Source organism: Protopterus annectens, chromosome 8.part0 (genome assembly GCF_019279795.1).
Source record: "Protopterus annectens isolate FY-2018-M chromosome 8.part0, PAN1.0, whole genome shotgun sequence".
Lineage (NCBI taxonomy): Eukaryota > Metazoa > Chordata > Ceratodontiformes > Protopteridae > Protopterus > Protopterus annectens.
This window is the reverse complement of record NC_056741.1, coordinates 1,977,331,386-1,977,353,148: the sequence shown is the minus strand read 5'-3', so window position 1 is coordinate 1,977,353,148 and position 21,763 is coordinate 1,977,331,386. Positions and strand designations below refer to the sequence as shown.

Genomic DNA, 21,763 nt, shown 5'->3' with positions numbered 1-21,763 from the left:
TCCAACTGCCTGATGTATCTCACCTTATATGGCTCTCCACAAGTGCATGCAGTACTCAAGGATGATTTGACCTGGACTCTGTAGACTGGAAAATGGTCTTCGTGTTTCACTGGTGCAGTCATCACATTTGGGTTATCCCTGCTGGGGTAGCCCTCGGCCGTCCTGAATACCAGAGACTTAGTATTTCTGCATTGGTTGTTGTTGCTTGAAGACTGACGTCAGGTGGTCAGTGGTGTAAAGGAAGGCAGCCAACGCCATTACATCAGTCTTTCTTGCCGTGAAGCCCGAAGCATTAGCAGTTCGCATGAGTGCCGGTCGGCTGCTGAGTTTCATTTCCGAATTGAAGCTGAAGTCTTCAAAAGCTAAGTACTCTGTTGGGAATCCTTTTTTCTTGCACTAACTGATGACATAAAAAGTTAATAATTGTCTCGCCTGTGGAAAGCAAATCCCACACCGGGACTTCCACTCCTACTGCGTCACTTGTTTAGGTCCAGATCACGACATCCCTCGTAGTTGGTTCTGTGCTTTGTTTAATGCCAGAACTACTCATCGTTGGGCCCTTTGTGTAGCTGTCCGACAGCAGACCTTCCAAAAAAACGTAAAGATAAAGACAGAGACAGACCAGACAGGACTAAACCTTCCGACGATGCTACCGCCAAGCTGGTCGTCAGTCATCCGGAATTCAGTGAGGCGCTTTCACAGCCCACGATGCCTGCTTCAGTTAATTCGCAGGCCTCTACCGAGACCCTTTCGGAGTCCGGCATGCTGCAGAACTCTTCTTCATCTAAGGATCCTGCGGTCATGTCTACCTTGGATGGGTCTGGAGCCGCTGTGTAGGCACCAGCTTCTGAGGAAGTCCTTCGCAACACTGAATCCAGACATAAAACAATGCCTTCTTTCACGACTACCATTCTTTCTAAAACAACCGACTTACTTAGGCTCAGAGGTCGAACCACCTCCAAGAAACTGACTTCCAGCCATTCTTTGGTGCCTGCTCCTTTGCGTCAGTTACAAATGCTTAGAATGGCAGAAGACCTTATCATGCTGATTAGGGGAAGGCAGGCCACTCCCTCAAAAAGAAAGAGATCTGTCACCAGAAGTTTTGTCTGAACAAGAGTCAAATGAGTTTGATGCATCGGACTATGAAGACATGCAGCCCCTCTCTACATATGAGGATTCTGATGCAGAGGAATCTATTCCTTCAGCCTCTCCCCCAGAGGATTTTTCCCTTGGGGAAACCCTGCATACTTTAAGGGAGCATTTCAGATGGGAGAGTCAAGACTACCCACAGTCTAAAAAGAGAATGAGAGTTCCTGGACCTTCCACAGCACAGGCCCTTAGCCATTCCCCCAGTCCTAGATGTAGTGGATGATGTCTTCCTTGAATCCAGCTTGACTTCAGATGCTCTCCCTCCTGCTCCCAGAAAGCCAAATAGCTACTACAGAGTCTCTAACTCTCACAAATATCTCTTTAAAAACCCAGCACCAGACCCTGAGGTCATTACTCAAGGCCCAAAAGGGGTTAAAGCTACTTCAGCTAAGAATTCCACCCCTCAGGCAAGGATTCCAGAGCACTGGATAGATGGGGTAAAAAAGTATACACCTCAGCTACTCTTGCTATCAGGGCACTAATCAGCAACATACCTTGGAACTCCTTAATCAAAAAATTTCCTCCTTTCCTACATGGGCAGAATCTAAAGATTTACAGGAATTCATGCACTCTGCTGTTCAAGTAACTAAACACACTGCACTGCAGTTTTGACGCCCTAGAAGCTTCTTGCAGGGCAGCAGTCACTGGATCTGTCATTAGAAGACATGCATGACTTAAGGAACAACCCCTGCCAGGGCATGTCAAATCAAAATTGTTAGATGCACCTTTGCACAAAGATAATTTATTTGGTACTAAAGCAGAAGAGGTGCTAAAAAAGATGGAAGAAAATGCAAAATCTGTGCAGACTGTTAAAGATTTCTTACAAGTACATTCCGAGGTTCAGCAAGCATTTTCCTTCCAAGCACTGGTCCTTTCCTGCACCTAGTAAACAGGGCCAGCCTAGGCCCCATGGAAACAGACCTCCAAGACAGCAGTTCCATGGGTTGCAGAGATCTAAGCAGTGGACTGCCTCCACTTCAGAACCAGGGAGTTTTAAAGCCACCCCCTTATGGTAAAAACTCACAATGACTCACCCCCTCCCTACCCCGCCTCTGCCCACCATCACTTACCCCTAGGAGGAAAACTCTCCTTTCAGTCAACTACCTGGGCCACCATTACCAAGGACCAATGGGTTCTGATCATTGTGTCTCATGGGCACAAATTCTCCTTCCGCACCCTTCCAACACCAAAAGGGTTCCCAGATCTACCACCAAATCAGTGGGCAGAGGCTCAAAAGCAAATCCATAACCTCTTCTCCTTGGGAGCAGTAGAACACATTTCTGCAGAGCAGATAGGCCAAGCCTTCCACTCCAGACTTTTTCTGGTACCCAGAAAAGAGGGCATCTGGTGCCCCATCCTCGATCTATCCATTCTAAACACCTTCCTGGTGATCCCAAAATTCAAAATGCTCACCCTCCAGCAGCTGCTACCCATGCTGTCTAAGGACGCTTGTCACCATGGACCTAAAAGAGGCCTACCTCCACATTCCATCAGGGAGTCCTGCAGAAAATATCTTTGCTTTAGGGCAGGATCTCAAGACTTTAAGATGTTCTTCGTGTTTCACTGTTGCAGTCATCACATTAGGGTTATCTGCTTGCAGTAGCCCTCAGTCGGCCTGATTAACAAGGTCTTGGGTCCTGCGTCAGTTGCTGTCTCATTTTCCGTGATGTCAGGTAGTCAGGGGTATAAAACATGCAGCCAACGCCATTACATAAGTCTTTCTTGCCGTGCGGTGCCCAAAGCAGAAGCAGTTCGCAAGTGCTGTTCAGCCGACTCCTGAAATTTTTGTTTTCGAGTTTCAGAACCGAAGTCTTCAACTAAAGCTAAGTACCCCGTTGGGGAAACTTTTTCTTGCTCTAAACCAATGTCAGTAAAAGTAAATAATTGTATTTCTTGTGGAAAGCAAATACCTCATAAAGATTTTGATTTGTACTGTATTCCGTGCCTAGGCCCTGACCATGACATACCTCGCTGTTGGTTTTGTGCCTTATTTAAACAACGAATTATTCATGGTCAGTATATTTATATGCTTCTAAATATTCCGGTACTCCGTTCAATTATCCAGATATGTCTTGGGTAAGCCATCTGACTACCGACATTCTGGAAATATGCAAAGATAAAGACAGAGACAGGCCACCTAGGTCCAAAGCTGCCGACGACGCTTCTCCTAAGTCAGTCTCCAGTTCGCCGGTACTCAGTGAGGCACTTTCGCAGCCCCTGATACCCGCTACTTCAGATTTGCAGGCCTCTACTGAGACCCATTCGGAGTCTGGTATGCCACGAGATGCTTCAACTGTGGAACCAACGGATGTCTCTACCTTGGATGGGTCTGGAGCCACTGTGCAGGCACCGGCTTCTGAGAGTGTATTCAGGCCTACTGACTTGCATATTAAACCGATGCCATCTTCTTCGTCAAGGCCTAAAACTCAAACCATGTCTAGAAAACCGACGCCCCGGACCGCATGGTCAGGCCTCTATGCCTAAAAAGCAAATGATAAGAGTGACTGAAGACCTTATTACTTTAATCAGGAGAAGCCAACCTTCCCCCTCTAAGAGACCTAGGACTGAGTTTGCTTATGATACTTCTGACCAGGATTCTGAAATTTCTGTTTCGTCTGATGACTAGGATTTACCCTTATCTACCTATGAGGATTCTGATGCTGAGGACTCTGTTTCCTCTGCTCCCCCCCCCAGAGGATTTCTCTTTTGGTGAAACCTTGCATACCCTTAGGGAGCATTTTTGTTGGGAAAGTCAGGATTACTCTGATTCTAAAAAGAGGCTTAGGGATTTTGTACTCCTGCCCCAGCACAGGCCTTTAGCTATCCCTCCTGTACTAGACATTGTTGATGATGCCTTTTTGGAAACTAGCTTGGCCCCTGACTCTCTACCTCCTGCTGCCAGAAAACCTGATGGATATTACAGGGTTCCTGACTTTCACAAGTTCCTTTTTAAAATCCTTCTGCGGATCCTGAGACCATTTCACAGGGACCCAAGGGCATTAAGGCTACTACTGCCAAAAATCCTACCCCCTCTGATAGAGACTCCAGGGCACTAGATAGATGGGGTAAGAATGTGTACACTTCTGCAACCTTGGCCATTAGGGCCTTAAACTGCCAGTTTCATATGTTAAAGTATCAGTAGCATATTATTGGATTGCTTAAACAGAAAATGATGTTGATTCCTGGTTGTGCTGAAAATAAGGATTTACAGGATGTAATGCATTCTGCTGAACAGGTTGGAAAACATACTTTGCAATGTGGTTTTGATTCACTAGATGCATCTTGCAGGGCTGCTGTCACTGGGTCTGTACTTAGAAGGCATGCTTGGCTTAAGGTGCAATCCTTGCCAGATCATGTTAAAGCTAAATTACTGGATGCTCCCTTAAATCAGGACCGTCTGTTTGGCAACAAAGCAAAAGAAGTTCTTAAAAAGATGAAGGAAAAAGCTAAATCTATGCAAACTGTTAAAGATTTTCTACAAGTACAACCTCCAAGATTTAGTAGGCATTGGCCCTCTAAGAATTTGTCCTTTCCTGCCTCTTCCAGGCCTTTTCAGTCCAAAACCAGATCCAGCAGGACACTCTGGCTTCAGTCCCAGAGTACGCACAGGACTAAGCAGTGGGGGGCTCCCACTTCCAAATCAGGGAGTAGTAAGACTCTCCCTTATGGTAAACTGTCTCAATGACTTAACTTTAAAACTTCCATGCACTTCTCAATTGACTGCTCCTTTAGGGGGAAAGATTGCTCTGCAGGCAAAAAACTGGGAACTCATTACCCAGGACAAATGGGTTTTAAATATAATTTCCCAAGGATACGGATTTCACTTCCACACATTACCAACCCCAAATGGTTGGCACGATCTACCCCCAAATCAGTGGGCAGAGGCTCAAAAGCAAGTACTCTCTCTTAAGCATAAAGGGTAATCAAACTGTACCACAAGAGGAAAAGGGACAAGGTTTCTACTCAAGACTTTTCCTGGTACCCAGAAAAGACAACTCATGGCATCCTATCCTGGACCTGTCTACCCTAAACACCTTTTTGGTGATTCCAAAATTCAAGATGCTAACTCTTCAACAGTTGCTTCCTATGCTAGGCAACACTTGATTTAAAGGAAGCCTACCTGGACATCCCAATCAGGGAATCTTGTAGAAGATACCTATGCTTCAAAGCAGGCAACATGCACTATCAGTTCTCTGCACTGCCCTTTGGCTTATCTACTGTGCCCAGGGTATTCACAAAGTGCCTAGCTCCAGTCATTGCATTTTGCAGGCAAAGAAATATTCAAATATACCCATACATGGACGATTGTCTAATTCAGGCAGAAAACCAGAACATACTTTTGAATCATCTGGCATTTGTACAAAAGGTGCTAACTTGTCTGGGGTACACCATAAACGAAAATAAATCACACCTGGTACCCTGTCAACAAGTTATATTCCTGGGAGTAAGCTTGAATACAACTTCCCAGATGGCTTTCCTCACACCAGAGAAACAAATTCATTTGACAACCTACTTCAAACTAATGGCCACAAAAACTCTGCTATCTGCATGACAAATACTGCAAGCCTTGGGGTTCATGGTCTCCTGCATTCTTCTAATTCCATATGCAAGACTGCATATGAGGAAATTATAATGGTATCTAAAAAGCCTATGGTGTCAGCATTCTCAGGCTCTAGAAGCAATGATTCCTATCATACCTTGCCTACAGTTAGAGTTCCTTTGGTGGGCAGTGGCCTGCCACCAAAACAAGAGACTACCATTCACTCTACCCCCTGCCACCCAAACCATAACAACATATGCGTCAGACTATGCATGGGGGCTCACCTGGCTGGGAAATACATTCAGGGTAAATGGAACCCAAGTCAAATGCACCTGCATATCAATCAAAAAGAAATGTTAGCTGTACAGAATGCTCTGACAGCCTTCAAGGACCACATTCTTCCAGGACAATTAATGGTAAAGACGGACAACACCACTGTTATGTGGTACATAAATAAGCAGGGGGGGGGGTGCCCATTCTTACCCCCTCTGCAGACTAGCTATGGCTCTGGGGAACACAGCCTTGAGCTACCAAGTGCATCTACAGGCTCAATTCCTGCCAGAAAAACTCAATACACTGGCAGACGAACTAAGCAAAAATCTCATGGACCCACATGAGTGGAAACTGGAACCAAAGACTTTCAACATGTTGACAAAAAATGGGAGAGCCCAGATATAGACCTGTTTGCTTCCCCCCAGAACTACCAATTGGACAAATTTTGCACAAGGACTCCCCACAAACAAGCTTGGGAAGTGGATGCTCTGTCCTTCAGCTGGAAAAATCTATCAGTTTATGCCTTTCCTCCTCTGCCTTTCCTCTCCAAAGTATTACTAAAGATCAAAAAGGACAAACCAAGGACGATATTGATTGCACCAGACTGGTCACACCAACAATGGTACTCCCTCTTGCGCAGTCTTTCACTCCTGGCTCCATGGCACCTGCCTCAGACCCCTACCCTGTTGTTACAGAAGGAGAACCAGATTCTGCACCCTCATCTTCAAACCCTGAACCTGGCAGCCTGGCTAATTACCTAATCTCTCCATTACCATCCCTCAGTAAACAAGTGTTGGATATCATTTTGGAGGCAAGGAGGCCTAGTACTAGAAAATCTTATGCTGAAAAATGGAAAAGATTCTGTGCCTGGAACCAATCTCAAGGGATGGGCACAACAGCGCCCAACTTAACTCAGATTCTTCAATATTTAACTGAGATGCTTCACAAGGACCTTTCTTTTTCCTCCATCAAAATTCACGCCTCATTATAACACAGAACCACCCCTCTTCTCTCATCCACTGCTCAAGCAGTTCTTCAGAGGGGCCAAAAACTTAAGACCACCCAGGAGAGCCCCAACTCCAGCCTGGGACCTTAACTTTGTATTGGAGAAATTCATTCTTCCTCCTTTTGAGTCAGCTGCAAGTGCAGATTTAAAAATTCCTTTCTTGAAAAACAGCCTTCCTTTTAGCAATCACTTCAGCAAGAAGGGTATCTGAATTACAGGCCCTTATGGCAGTGGAGCCTTTCATCATCTTTCATGCGGAGAGTGTGTCCCTCAGAGCCAATCCCTCCTTCATGCCCAAGGTGGTATCAAGTGTGGCTCATAATCAGTCCATTCCTTTGCCAACCTTCTTTCCTAATCCACAGAACAAAGGGGAACAGATACTGCACTTCTTAGATGTGCACAGACAACTTAGAGTTTACTTGGACAGGACTAAACCTCAAAGGAAATCTGAACAACTGCTGGTGGCATTTGCTGCAGGGGCAGAGGGGAAGGCTATTTCAAAGCAAATCATTTCTATATGGGTAGGCCATTGCATTCATTTCTGCTATAAGCACCATGGAAAACCTATCCCGCAGAGGATTAGACCCCATTCAACCAGGGCTGCATCTACCTCTACAGCATTTCTCAGAGGTGTCCCTACCAGGGACATCCTAGAAGCTGCTACCTGGAGTTCTGTACATACTTTCACCAAGCATTACCATTTGCCAATTATCTCTAAATCCAGAGCTGACTTTGCCACTGCAGTCTTACAGGGCCTTATAGCTAGTCCTAATGCTGTCTAAAATCCTCCTCCCATCCTTAGCTTTGGGAATCTACCCAAATGTAATGACTTCAGTGGTGAAACATGAAGAACATAGTACAGTTGTGTACACTTACCATAAATGTAGATGTTCGAGTGTATTCACTGTTGCAGTCCTGATTACCCTCCCTCCAGCCCCCTGACTTCTTTTGGTGATACCTCTATTCTCCTTTACGATGCTTAAAAGCTTTTTGGTGTATTTGCTTTTTTGTTGGAGGTATAACTTTGTGTGTGTGTGTGTATATATATATATATATATATATATATATATATATATATATATATATATATATATGTGTGTGTGTGTGTGTATAGTATATGTGTGTGTATATATATATATATATATATATATATATATATGTGTGTGTGTGTGTATATATATGTATGTATGTATATATTTATATATATATATTTATATATATATATATATTTATATATATGTATATATATATATATATTTATATATATATATATATATATATATATATATATTTATATATATATATATATATATATATATATATATATATATATATATTTTATATATATATATATATATATATATATATGTATGTATATAGATTTATATTTATATATATATATATATATATATATATATATATATATATATATTATTGCTTCCCATTGGGGGGCACCTGACATCTGGGGCAAGAAAAACTGATGTAATGGCATCAGCTGCATGTTTTATACCCCTGACTACCTGACATCATGGAAGATGAAACAGCAACCGACGCAGGACCCAAGACTTTGTTAATCAGTCCGACTGAGGGCTACTGCAAGCAGATAACCCAAATGTGATGACTGCACTTCCCTTTGGTTTATCTACTGCTCCCAGAGTTTTCACAAAATGCCTGGCTCCTGCCATTGCTTTTTGCAAGGAAATATTCAAATTTACCCCTTCTTAAATGACTGCCTTATTCAGGCAGACAGCCAGGAAAAGCTGTTCAAAGACCTGGTCTTTGTAAAGAACCAGCTAACCTCCTTGGGGTATACAATCAACAAAAAGAAATCTAAACAGGTACCAGCCAAAAGGATTATCTTCTTGGGAGCAAGTCTGGACACAGCATCCCAGCTGGTATGCCTAACACCAGAGAAACATTTTTTCCTTTCAGCTTACTTCTCTCAACTGGCCACCAGGCCCCAGCTTTCTGCAAGAAAAATCCTGCAAGCCCTGGGGTTCATGACATCTTGCATACTCCCTCATTCCATGTACCAGACTGCATATGAGGAAACTTCAGTGGTACCTAAAGAGCCTTTGGTGTCAACACTCTCAAGATCTGAAAACCTATTATTCCTTGCCTGAGGGAGTTATTTCTTTGGTGGGCAACAGCATGCTCCCACAACAAAGGACTGCCCTTCTCCCCACACCCTGCCACCCAGACCCTCACCACAGACGCTTGAGACTACGCTTTGGGTGCACACCTGGATGGCAGGTGCATACAGGGCCATTGGAACCCCCAGCAACTCCCCCTGCACATCAGTCTAAAAGAGATGATGGCTGTGAAGCAGGCCTTGATAGTTTTCAAACCCCTTCTCTCTCCAGGGGTTCTCCTGATCAAAACAGACACTACCACAGTGATGTGGTTCATCAACAAGCAGGGGCAGGACAAGCTCCTTCCCACTGTGCAGGCTGGCTATGACCCTTTGGTTCACAGCCTCTTCCATGCATCTATACCTGCTAGCACAATACCTGCCAGGCTCTCTCAACTCCCTGGCAGACCAATTAAGCAGAAAACTGTTGGACCCCCATGAGTGGCAGCTCAACAGAAACACCTTCTTACTAATAACTCAGAAATGGGAAACCCCAGAAGTCGATCTCTTTGCCTCCCACACCAACCATCAGCTCAGCAAATTCTGCACCAGGGAGCATCACTGCATGGCATAGAAAGTAGATGCCCTGTCCTTCCCCTGGGTAAATCTTTCAGTCTATGCCTTTCATCCCTTACCTCTCATTCCCAAGGTACTGATCAAAATAAGAGAGGAAAAACAAAGGACTATTCTCAAAGCTCCAGACTGGCCCAGACAGCATTGGTACCCCTTGCTGCGCAGCCTGTCCCCACTGCCCCCATGGATTCTTCCTCAGATTCCCAACCTCCTAACGCAGAGGGAAGGGGAATTCATGCACCCCCAATTGCAGACACTCAATTTGGCAGCTTGGCTTATAACCTGGCCCCTGACCAATTTGCCCTCCTCAGTAAACAAGTTCTGGATGTTATCCGAGAGGCCAGACGCCCTAGCACCAGAAAATCGTATGCAGATAAATGGAAGAGGCTCCGCACCTAGATCCAGGCTAAGGGGGCCAACATGTCACAGCCTTCCATCCCTCTCATCATGGATTACTTAGCTGACCTAGTACACAGTGGTCTCTAATTCTCCTCTACAAAAATTCATGCCTCTGCTATTTCTGCTCATTTTCCCACTGAGCAGCCACTCTTTTCACACCCCCTGATTAAACAGTTTCTCAGAGGGGCTAGCAGCTTGATGCCCTCCAGAAGGGCATCAACACCAGCTTGGGAGTTTAACTTTGTCTTGGAAAAGCTCACCCTGGCCTCCTTCCAACCAGCTTCTTCGGCAGAGCTAAAATTTCTCTCCTGGAAGACAGCCTTCCTCCTGGTCATCACTTCAGCCAGAAGAGTTTCTGAGCTGCAAGCACTCATGGCAGTGGAACCCTTCATCATCTTCCATGCAAACAGGGTATCCCTCAGGACTAATCCAGCCTTCATGCCCAGTGTGGCTTTCAATCAGTCCATTCATTTACCCACTTCATCCCTAACCCCCAAAACAAGGGGGAAAGGTTTCTGCACTCTCTAGATGTGCACAGACAGCTCAGATACTATCTGGACAGGACTAAACCCTTCAAAAAGTCTGATCAGTTGCTGGTTAGCTTTGCTTCAGGGGCAAAAGGCGAACCCATCTCCAAATGGATAGCACACTGCATCCATTTCTGCTCCAAACAGCATGGCAAGCCTCCCCCCAACGGGGTCAGGACACACTCCACCAGAGCAGCCTCCACCTCTGCAGCTTTCCTCTGAGGAGTCTCCACCAGGGACATCCTGGAGGCTGCCACCTGGACATCTGTTCTTACTTACCAAGCATTACCACCTGCCTCTCTTCTCCATATCCAGGGCAGGGTTTGCCTCTGCAGTCTTGCAAGGCATGCTAGCCAGCCCCTAGCTTCCTGGACTGCCTCTACCCATTTCTTCAGCTTTGGGAATCTACCCAAATGTGCTGACTGCAACAGTGAAACATGAAGAATATAGTACAGTTCTGTACACTTACCATAAATGTAGATGTTAGAGTGTATTTACTGTTGCATTCCTGGTTTCCCTCCCTCCATCCCCCTTTCTCTTTTTCTCCTTTTTTTCCTTGTTGTTCCCTTTTCTTTACAAGGGACATGTTGGTATTTATTTTCCACTGGTGGGGGGTTTCCTCCAGAGCCTGGCTTCCTACGTTGGGGGCTCCTGACAGGTTAGGTCAAGAAAAACTGATGTAAAGGTGTCGGATGCCTTCCTTTATACCACTGATGACCTGATGTCTCAAGCAACAGCAACCGACGCAGAAATGCTAAGTCTATGGTATTTGGCTACCCTGGCAGGGATAACCCAAATGTGATGACTGCAAGAGTGAATACACTCGAACATCTACATTTATGGTAAGTGTACACAACTGTACTTTCCTCTGATGATATTTCATGTCAGAGTTTATGTGGACTGAGGACAGTATTTTGCACTGAACCTGAACTGCCACCTTTATGCCCACTTGTTCAGCCTTCCTAAATCCTTCCCTAGGCTTTTCCCATCATCCACTGCTTTTCCTGCCTGTGCTATCAGGAGGGAAGTACACTCTACCTGGAAAGAATTGCACTTTTTGGAGGCTCAGGAAGTAGTCCTGAAAAGGACTTTTCAGTAGATGATTCGTATTGTAGCTGTCTTGGGGTGTCCTTATAGTTGTTGCCCTGAGGAGGGCTGTTGTAGTCCTGATGTGGACTTTTATAGCCCTGAGTTCTCTCCACGGGGATTGCCACGCCCCTTGAGATACACAGACATGGGACACCTAGAAATGTAAATTGGGTGAATTTACCCCACCAATGACAGTTCTCCATGGGGATAGCCATGCCCCTGGAGAAACCCCAATCTGTGATTGGTCCAAAGCAAAACACGCCCATCCATTTAGTGTATAAAAAGAGCAGTAACTGTATGCATGCTAGATTCTCATTCAGCAATGCTAAGGGGAAGAATAGAACTGTGACCTGCAAAGACGGAAATAAAGAAACACGGATCAAACTGTACTGCCTCTGGTGTCTTCTTTTAGGACAAACGAACGCCTTGCTTGCTGACTGCCCACCATCTCGGGCAAGGGCTAAGAGAGCTCAGGCCCTACAAGGGACCACAAAGGTTCTTATAAAACCCACAGAAACCCAACCCGGTCTAAGGGTGACTGTAATAGGTCTGGCTTACTAGGATACCCTCCAGGTTCCTCTGTAAGTCCGGTCAAAGGGCGACTGGAATAGGTCTGGCTTACTAGGATACCCTCCAGGTTCCTCTGTAAGGCCACATAGACCACAAAGGTTCTTCTAAGAACCTGCAGACCACATCTGCAGGAGCCCAGCCTTACATAAGGGGGCACCTACTGAGATCTGATCTGACAGGGTACCTAGGGTGGCCCTTGTAAGGGCCACTTCAGCTCTAACAAACACAACAACAGCCCTCTTGAGGGTTTCAACGGTCCTCCTCGGGACTACAGCAGTTCTTATCAGGACCTCAACAGGCCTTCTTCAGGACTACAACAGCCCTCATCAGGATTACAACAGCCGCCCTCAGGGCTACAAAAAGTCCACATCAGGACTACAACAGCCCTCCTCAGGGCTGCAACTATAAGGACACCCCAGGACAGCTACAATACGAATAATCTACTGAAAAGGCCTTTTGAGGACTACTTCCTGAGCCTCCAAAAAGTGAGATTCTTTCCGGGTAGAGTGTTCTTCCCTCCTGAAATCTATACCCACCATGTGGGCTACACTCTAAGAGCAGTAGGTTTCCCTCCCTTTTACATTCTGCCTGTGCTATCAGGAAACAGGTTGATCCTGTTTTCATTTATGTGAACTCTGTCTATTAATAAACACAATGAAGAGTACTGAACACTGATGGTACTCTACTAGAGACTTTCTTAACTCCTGACATCATCCCTCTCATCACAGCCTTGTGTCCTAGCATTCAGCCATACAGCTCTTCACTTTCTCAGTCTGAGTCCTATCCCCAGCTCCTCCAGTCATCCTATCAGCCTCAGGTGTGGGACAAAGGCAAATGCATTGCTGAAGTGCATGTAGACTGTTTCTACTCATGCTGCCCTGTTAAGCTTATCTGTAACCCACTATTAAACTATATCAGATTTGACTCTCTTTTTGGTTACTCTCCCCTAGAAATGCTACTAGCCATACCTTCAGGATTCTATTCCTGACTTTCTCTGCCACTATTAAGCTAACAGGCCTGAAGTTCCATGACTTACTTCTGCTCCACCCTTGTTCAAAGGTACCACTGTTGCTGTCTTTGTGTGCTCTGATAATTCAGCCATGCATAGTAGTCTGTTGAAGATCCCCATCAAGGCTGTGCCAAAACACTGGCCAAAGTTCTGAGGGCTCTAGGATGCAGCCCATCTTATCTTTTTCTCCTGAGGTTTATCTTCCCTAAAGGCAGCCAGTTCCCTCTCCACCTCTCCCATCTCTTTCCTGGAATCTGTCTCCTGTTCTCCCTATTCTGGCCTGCCTTCCTCCCTTATAGCATGGCAATATCCCCTTGTTTTTCTTTGTGAAGACTAAAGCAAAATACTTTTTCAGTATCTCTTCATTTCCTAGTATTCTGTGATCTCTCTCTCTCTTTTGTCAGCATGGTCACTTCTGTCTCTCCCTTCCTTCTTTCTTTCTGCAGTTTAGTGAACGTAACCCTTGTTTCCCCTTGTTGATCATTCTGCTAAGTCCCTTTCTTCTTCTGCCTTTGCTGCCCTCACTCTCTTTTTTGCCTGTAGGGCAGCTTCCACATTGTTCTCTCTCATACTTCCTTACCTCCTGGAGGCCCTGCCTTTTGTGTTAATTGCTAGCCTCATATTCCTTTGTTGCCATAGTGACCTTCTTTTTTGCCTTTTCCTCATATCCTTGTCCTCCACTCTAACCTTCTCTATTAAATCAAGGGATGACACTATTATCTCACAGGATCCCTCTACTAAGCTCCTAGGTGTAATAGTTGACAAATACCTGAGGTTTGACTTGCATATCAACCATACAATTAAAACAGTTAATAAAAAACTGGGCACTCTATACAGGATCAAACCTTTCTTAACTCACCTAACCAGAACTACTCTTGCCACACACATCTACTCTCTACACTAGTCTATGCCTCTCCCTTATTGACAAACTTGAGTAAAACTGACCTGAACAAGTACAGGGTCTGCTGTAATCATATTGCCAGATTTGCCACTGCCTCTGCCCATAGAACTCACCATTGCCATAACCTAAAACTACTAAGATGGCTTGAACTACCTAATCTATCCTGGTCAACCAACTATTTATTGCACACAAGATCCTCTACCAGCCAGAATACACACCTGATCTTAAAAGTCTCATCACCCCCTACCAGAACCTCACAACTTTCAGATCCTCCAACAAAATGTTAGTTCTCACTCTAAAAGCTAATAACTCAGCTGGGGAAGCTCTGTTTACCAACTCTGTTGTAAAACATGGAATTCTCTTCCTGCAGACTTAACCTCAGAACCCTCTTTAGCTCTATTAAAAAAAATCTTATTCAGTACTTTATAAAACACTGGCTATGCTCTTACTCCACCCCTGACTAATTTTACCCCCTTCTTCTGTATACCCTTAGAGGTCTTCCTGGCCTTTCTTATTAGTGTCTAGCCAAATAAATCTGAACCAGTTGTCTGAATAAGTAAGGACTAGTTCCTCTCCATGTATGTAAGATTGCAAAGATCCAATAATTGATATATAAATGTACAGGAATGGTTTAGTGCTGAAACTGGAACTAGAAAGGGAATTATATTTGAAAAGTTTTCATCTTGATTTGTTTTGATTATAATGTGTAATATGTAAATTTGTATCAGTCTTTTTTATTGTAACTTGTACTATCTTGTTCTTTTCTGTCTTATGTCCATCTGTATGGAGCTTATCTCCCTGGGCCTCTGCTGAAAATGGACATATATCCAGTCAGAGTATCCCGGTCAACAAATGTAAAATAAAATAAATCGCCATAAGTACTTAGATTCATTTTCATAACTTGTCTTCTCCTTTAATTTGCTGCTAGCCTGCCAGTTTCCTAACTCCTTAGCTGTGTGCCTCTGTGTACACACTTCAAAAATCCTACACTATTGCTTGTCTTTTTCATTGTACTCTTACCTGCTACTGTAAACCACAAAGTGACAAGATCACATGTGGCTAATGGTGCCTTAACCAGGACATCCATGACAGCCTTTACATTGGTTAGGACCACATCTAGCATTCTGTGCCTTGTGGTACTGTCCTCACCAGGTAACTGAACCCACCGTGGCACAAGACTTATCAGTCAGTTTACCGTCCCTTTCTGTCCTGAAACTCAGAATCTCCTAATCTGCTTCTGGCAGATTCAACCCCTCTTTTCTTCCTATCCTTTTCTCTTTTATTTTCTTCTTCTTTCTCTCATCATTCTCCTTTGTTATGTCTGGGGGGGCATAACACTGCATATTTTTATACTGGCACTTTTCCGTTTCTGTACCTTAACTGACAGGGTACTTAACCTAGCTTCCAACACTGGTTGCACACTTGCTCCATTCCTAGTTTGGTGTTTTTCCTCCTCTCTGACCTGATGTTCTCATTTATGCAAATTGTTACTCCAATCCATCATTCCCTTCTTTGTTGTTCCATAACAAAGTAACACCCCTGCACCTGAATATCCCACCTCTCTTGTCACTGGCCCATATTTCTGTGATATCAGCATTACCCACTCTCATCTCCTGCATCACTGCTTGCAGCTCCCTATTCTCCTATCCAGATTCCTTGTATTGCAGACTGAGTACCCAGCCTGACTTCTAACAACCATTGTTTCTCTCCCTTTCCTTCTTAGTTTGGAACAGTTGTTGAGATGCAGAATGAAGCCTGTGCCTGCACGGTTGTCTGTCACCATTGTAGCACAGACAGCCTATCAGTGTTACAGCTGTTGCCATTTGCTTCTACATACAGTATGTAGTGCTGCCAAGATACTGCTGCCTGTGCCCAGGCGGTATAATTCTGATTACTGTAGTAACTTCTTCATATGTCATGCAGTGCTGCCTACACACACACACACACACACACACACACACACACTACGTGTCTGATTCCTACACTAACAGCTAAGGACTCTAGGGTATGCCTCTGCATATTTCCATCCACCCACTGATACTTAATGCTCTAAAGGGCATTTGGGGGATTATCTCAATAGGATCAGAGTAACTGCATGAAACCTTGCTTGTCAAATTGGAAATGTGGGGCAGAGAGTATACACTTATTTGCATGATCCAGGTCTGCTGCTATTAGGCATATTCTCCTTGTACACAGATGGGTAATGCAGGGTGATTTAGGTTTATGAACTGCAGTACATGTAGTGCCATGTACAAGAGCCACTACACATATCCGATGTTTAGTCATGTTTATGAGACTAGAGGTTCATGTTAGTATGATAAATTCTAGTGTGAAGTTTTCTTCTAATCTTTGCTGTTGAAGGACAGAATTAATCTTGGAAGACTTGCCTAAGTTTAAAAGCACACGTCACCACATTTTATGATGCTTGTTAAATGCATTTGAACTTAGTATAACTCTGAAGCAGCAATTGACACCACTTAGCAATATACAATGAAAGTACAGCTTTGCATGTTTGAGGATTTGCCTGACAGCACATCTGGTACACTTGTTCATGCAAGTCTGTCTCTAACTTAGCTTGGTGGAATTCATTCTACTAAAATTTAGACTTGTCAAGAACTGATGAACAAAACCGTCACTTGATTAGTAGCTGTTTTAGTGTCTGTTTTTCTTACCTTGGGTTTTAATTTCAAAGCATTTCCTTTTGTCTTGCAGTGTGCTATGGCCCTCATTTACTTGGCAGTGGAAGATGTCTTCCAGCTCATCAACTACTATAGTTTCAGTTACTGGTTCTTTGTGGGTCTGTCTATTGCTGGGCAAGTCTACCTCCGCTGGAAGGAGCCTGATCGACCCAGGCCTCTCAAGGTAAACTTCCTCCTGCTTCAGCAGACTGTTAGTTTGCATTTTGGTAACTGGGTTATCCACCAAAATATGAAAAGTCCATTTCTAAGAGATCTAGCAGCAGTTTTAAACAGACACTTGTATACAGCTAATGTTACACTAGACAATAAAGACACTGACAAGTCATTAATAGAATGGTAGGTTTAAATTTCCTGAGAAAGGGGATATGAGAAAAAAGGAAATTAAAAAGGCTTTATCCTGTTTTTGCTGTGCTTTAAATCTATTTGCTCTGAAATGCTTTAAGCAATGTTAGTGGTTGCAGCGCAGTTTGCAACCTTCCTGAAGCTCATAGGCTAATAGCCACTAGGGCCTTTGTAAACCTAAACAAGCTTCCTAAGTGTATCCCGGGCATTTATGTGCCTTAGAGGTTATTTTAAGGGATATATGTAAACTAAGACAGGATTTACAAGGCTGCCTCTGTCCATTAGAAACGTGTTAGACCTGGGGTGTAGTTCCAATTTCCCATCTACTTGTCCAAGTTTCTGTTGCATAGTGTTAGGGAAGAGCTCTGCTTCACATGTTTAGGAAGCCTGCTTCAGAGGAGGTGAATTCTCTGAGGTACATACCTGTCCGATTTATGTTGCAAGCAAAGTTAAATCCCTTGATCAAGTAACTTCGATGCAATTTGTTTTGTGGATATGCAAAAGATTCATCAGAGTGGAGTCCAGGAATATCTTGTAAGCCAGGCTTAAATCACCTGTCAGCAGGCAGTAAGAACAGAGCTAGGACTTGAGGTGATCTGCATAGGACATGCTGATGTTCTTCGTGTTTCACTGTTGCAGTCATCACACTTGGGTTATCTGCCTGCAGGTAGCGCTCAGTCAGCCCGAATACCAGAGTCTTGGGATTTCTGCGTCGGATGCTGTTGCCTCTTTCACGACGTCAGGTCATCAGGGGTATAAAACATGCAGCCGATGCCATTACATCAGCTTTTCTTGCCTTGTGGTAGCCCGAGGCAGAAGTAGTTTGCAAGTGCCGGTAATCCGCTACCTGAAATTTTTGTTTTTCGAGTTTCAAACCTGAAGTGTTCTAAAGCTAAATACCCCATTGGGGATCTTTTTTCTTGCTCTAACCGATGTCAGAAAAAGTTAACAATTGTCTTACCTGTGGAAAGCAAATACCTCACAGAGATTTTCATTCTTACTGCGTCACCTGTTTAGGCCCAGACCACGATGTTCCTCGCTGTCGGTTTTGTGCCATGTTTGCCCAAACTATTCATTGTCGGGCTATCTTTGTCACTAAATTCTTTTGCTCTCGTTCTCCATATTCCAAAATGGCTTCAATAAGCCGTCTAACTACTAATCTTCCGAAAAAACATAAGGATAAAGACAGAGATACACTGCATAGGTCCAAAACTTCCAACGACGTTTCCGTTAAGCTAGTCGCTAGTCCGCTGGTACTCAGTGAGGTGCCTTCGCAGCCCCTGACACCCGCTTTTACAGATTCGCAGGCCTCTGCTGAGACCCATTTGGATTTCGATATGCCGCGAGATGCTTCTTCGACTATGGAACCTGCTGATGTTCATCGTGTTTCACTGTTGCAGTCATAACTGTAGGGTGCTCCTGCCGGCAGGCAGCCCGAGGTCGGCCAGAATCCCAAAGTCTGGGTCCGGCGTCGGCTGTACAAGCCAGTACCCTGACGTTAGTACGCTCTGGTACATAGCCCTCAGCCGACGCCATCTTCTCCAGTCTTTCTTGCCGTGCGGTGGAAAGCAGCTCGCAAGTCGTTGGTTGGCGATTTTCGAACAGCGTTTTTGGCTGTTGTCGGTCCGAAGTTCTTACTTCTCTTCTCAAAGCTAAGTACCCCATTGGGGAATCTTTTTCTTGTTCCTCCGATGTCAGAAAAAGTTAATAATTGTATTACGTGTGGGAAACAAATACCTCATAAAGATTTCCACTCTTACTGTCTACCTTGCTTAGGCCCTGACCACGATGTTTCTTGTTGTCGGTTCTGTGCCAGGTTTAATTCTCGTACTATCAAACGCAGGTACGACTGGGCTCTGAATTACTTTGGCAGACACTTCAATTATAGAATGTCGTCGGATGCTACCGGAATTCAAAAGAAGCGCAAAGACAAGGACAGGCCTCCGAGGTCCAAACAGGACTCGTTGCAGCTGGAGCCAGCATCCGGTTCGGCTGTCGTCAGTGAGGCGCTTTTGCAGCCCCTGTCGTCCGCCACTTCTGAACCGATGGCCGATATGGACTCCCATGGGGAGCCATCAAGGCCTTCTATTTTATCTGCTGCAGGACCTTCAGATGTCGCTCCCTCGGATGGGTCTGGAACCGCTGTGCAGGTACCGGCTTCTGAGGGGGTATTCAGGCCTACTCACATCACTATTTCAAAGGCAAAGACAAAGACTCCTGTTAAGTCCAAAGCTCCTGCTCATGCTACTTCTGAATCTACTCCCCGGACACAGAAGCAATTGTTAAGGATGGCTGAAGATTTGCTTACTATGATTAGGGGTTCTCACCCCCCCCCTGAGAAAAGGCCTCGACAGGATGTTCCTATGGATTCCTCTGACCAGGCTTCTATATCTTCTGTCTCTTCCTCTGATCAGGAATATTATTTTCCTCCTTATGAGGATTCGGATGCTGAGGACTCCTTGCCCTCTGCCTCTCCGCCTGAAGATTTTTCTTTTGGGGAAACCTTACATGAGATGAGGGAACATTTTCATTGGGAAGGTCAGGATTATTCTGCTTCCAAGAAGAGGCTTAGAGAATTCCTTCTTCTTCCTCAGCATAGGCCTTTGGCTATCCCTCCTGTTCTTGACATTGTGGATGATGCTTTTTCCGAGGCTAATTTGAATCCTGACTCCATGCCTCCTGCTCCCTCTAAGCCTGATAGGTTTTATAGGGTTCCTGAGTCTCATTTGTTCTTGTTTAAGAATCCTTCTGCAGACCCTGAAACTATATCTCAGAGCTCTAAGGCTGCTAAAGTTGCTACTTCTAAGAATCCTATTCCCTCTGAGAAGGATTCTCGTGCCTTAGACAGGTGGGGTAAAAAGGTATATACTTCTGCTACCCTCTCTGTTAGGGCTTTAAATTGCCAGTTTCATATGTTTAAGTATCAGCAATTTCTTTTGTCTGTTTTAAAGCAAAAGCTTACCTCCCTTCCTGCATGTGCAGAAGATAAGGAACTACAGGATGTATTGCATGCAACTGAACAAACATAGCTTGCATTGTGGTTTTGATGCTTTGGATGCTTCTTGCAGGGCCGCAGCCTCTGGTACTGTTATCAGGAGACATGCTTGGCTTCGTGAGCAAAGTTTACCTGAACAGGTTAAGGCTAAATTATTAGATGCCCCTGTTCAGCATGATGTTCTTTTGGATCTAAGGCTGAGGAGGTTATTAAAAAGATGGAAGAAAAGGCAAAATCTATGCAAACTGTGAAAGATTTCTTGCAGGTTCAGCCTCCTAGATTTTCCAGGAATTGGCCCTCCAAAAATTGGTCCTTTCCCACGTCTGACAGGCCTCAAAGGGGAAGATATAGACGCTCCAGAGGTCGTGGCCAAGCTCAGGCCTCCTACAGATCGAGACAATGGACTGCTTCTTCAACTAGAAGGGGAGAAGACAGATCCCAATCTCAAAGGAAGCAAACTCAATGACTCTCTCGGTTGGGCTACAGGACCTCTTTACCTGGATGCCCCTCTCGGAGGAAAACTTTCTCTTTTTTACAGAAATTGGACTCATATTACCCAGGGCAAATGGGTATTGGACGTGATTTTAAAAGGCTACAAATTCCACTTTCATACCTTGCCAAGGGCTTTCGGTTGGCCAGATCTGCCAAAACATCAATGGTCAGAGGCCTTAAATCAAGTGGATGCTCTTCTGGCCATGAGAGCCATAGAGCCTGTTCCACTCTCAGAGATGGGAAAAGGTTTTATTCAAGACTGTTTCTGGTTCCAAGAAAGCAAAGCTCATGGAGACCTATTCTGGACCTTTCTGTGTTAAACACCTTTTGGAAATTCCAAAATTCAAGATGCTTACTCTGCAGCAGCTGATTCCAATGCTCTCTCAGGACGCCTGGATGGTGACATTGGATCTAAAGGAAGCTTATTTACACATTCCCATCAGGCAGGAACGCAGGAAATTCCTCAGGTTCAAGGCAGGTTCGAGACACTTTCAATTCTCTGTACTGCCCTTTGGTTTATCTACTGCACCCAGAGTCTTTACCAAGTGCCTGGCACCAGTAGTGGCTTATTGCAGACTCCAGGGGATTCAGATTTACCCCTATTTGGACGATTGCCTTATTCAGGCAGACAGCAAGGATCTTTTACTTTAACATCTGGATTTTGTTCAACGTCTTCTCCTCCTACTGGGATTTTCAGTGAACACAAAAAAGTCACATTTGATCCCTTCTCAACAAATGGTATTTCTGGGAGCCCTCTTAAATACAACCTTACAAAGGGCATTCCTCACTACAGAAAAACAAATACAGCTGGCTTCAATTTTCAAGACTTTGGCAACTCTACCTCAGCTCACTGCAAGGAAATTCCTGCAGGCACTGGGCTACATGGCTTCCTGCATTCTGTTGATTCCAAATGCAAAGCTTCATATTAGAAAGCTTCAATGGTATCTGAAAAATGTATGGTCGCAGCATTACCACGATCTGGACACTCTGATTCCTCTGATCCCCTGCCTCCAGAAGGAGTTCCTTTGGTGGTCCAGGGTGTGTGCGTTAAACGAAGGAAAGCCTTTC

The 21,763-nt window shown here is 44.6% G+C and overlaps 1 protein-coding gene across 1 annotated transcript in view; it reads left to right on the top strand.

Annotated features, from left to right (window-relative positions):
• Positions 1-21,763, top strand: part of SLC7A6 (solute carrier family 7 member 6) — an 855,166-nt gene that overhangs the window by 630,908 nt on the left and 202,495 nt on the right. The window contains exon 7 of the mRNA XM_044081519.1: positions 16,880-17,029. Coding sequence (XP_043937454.1) covers positions 16,880-17,029 — 150 coding nt within the window. The remainder of the gene's footprint in view (positions 1-16,879; positions 17,030-21,763) is intronic.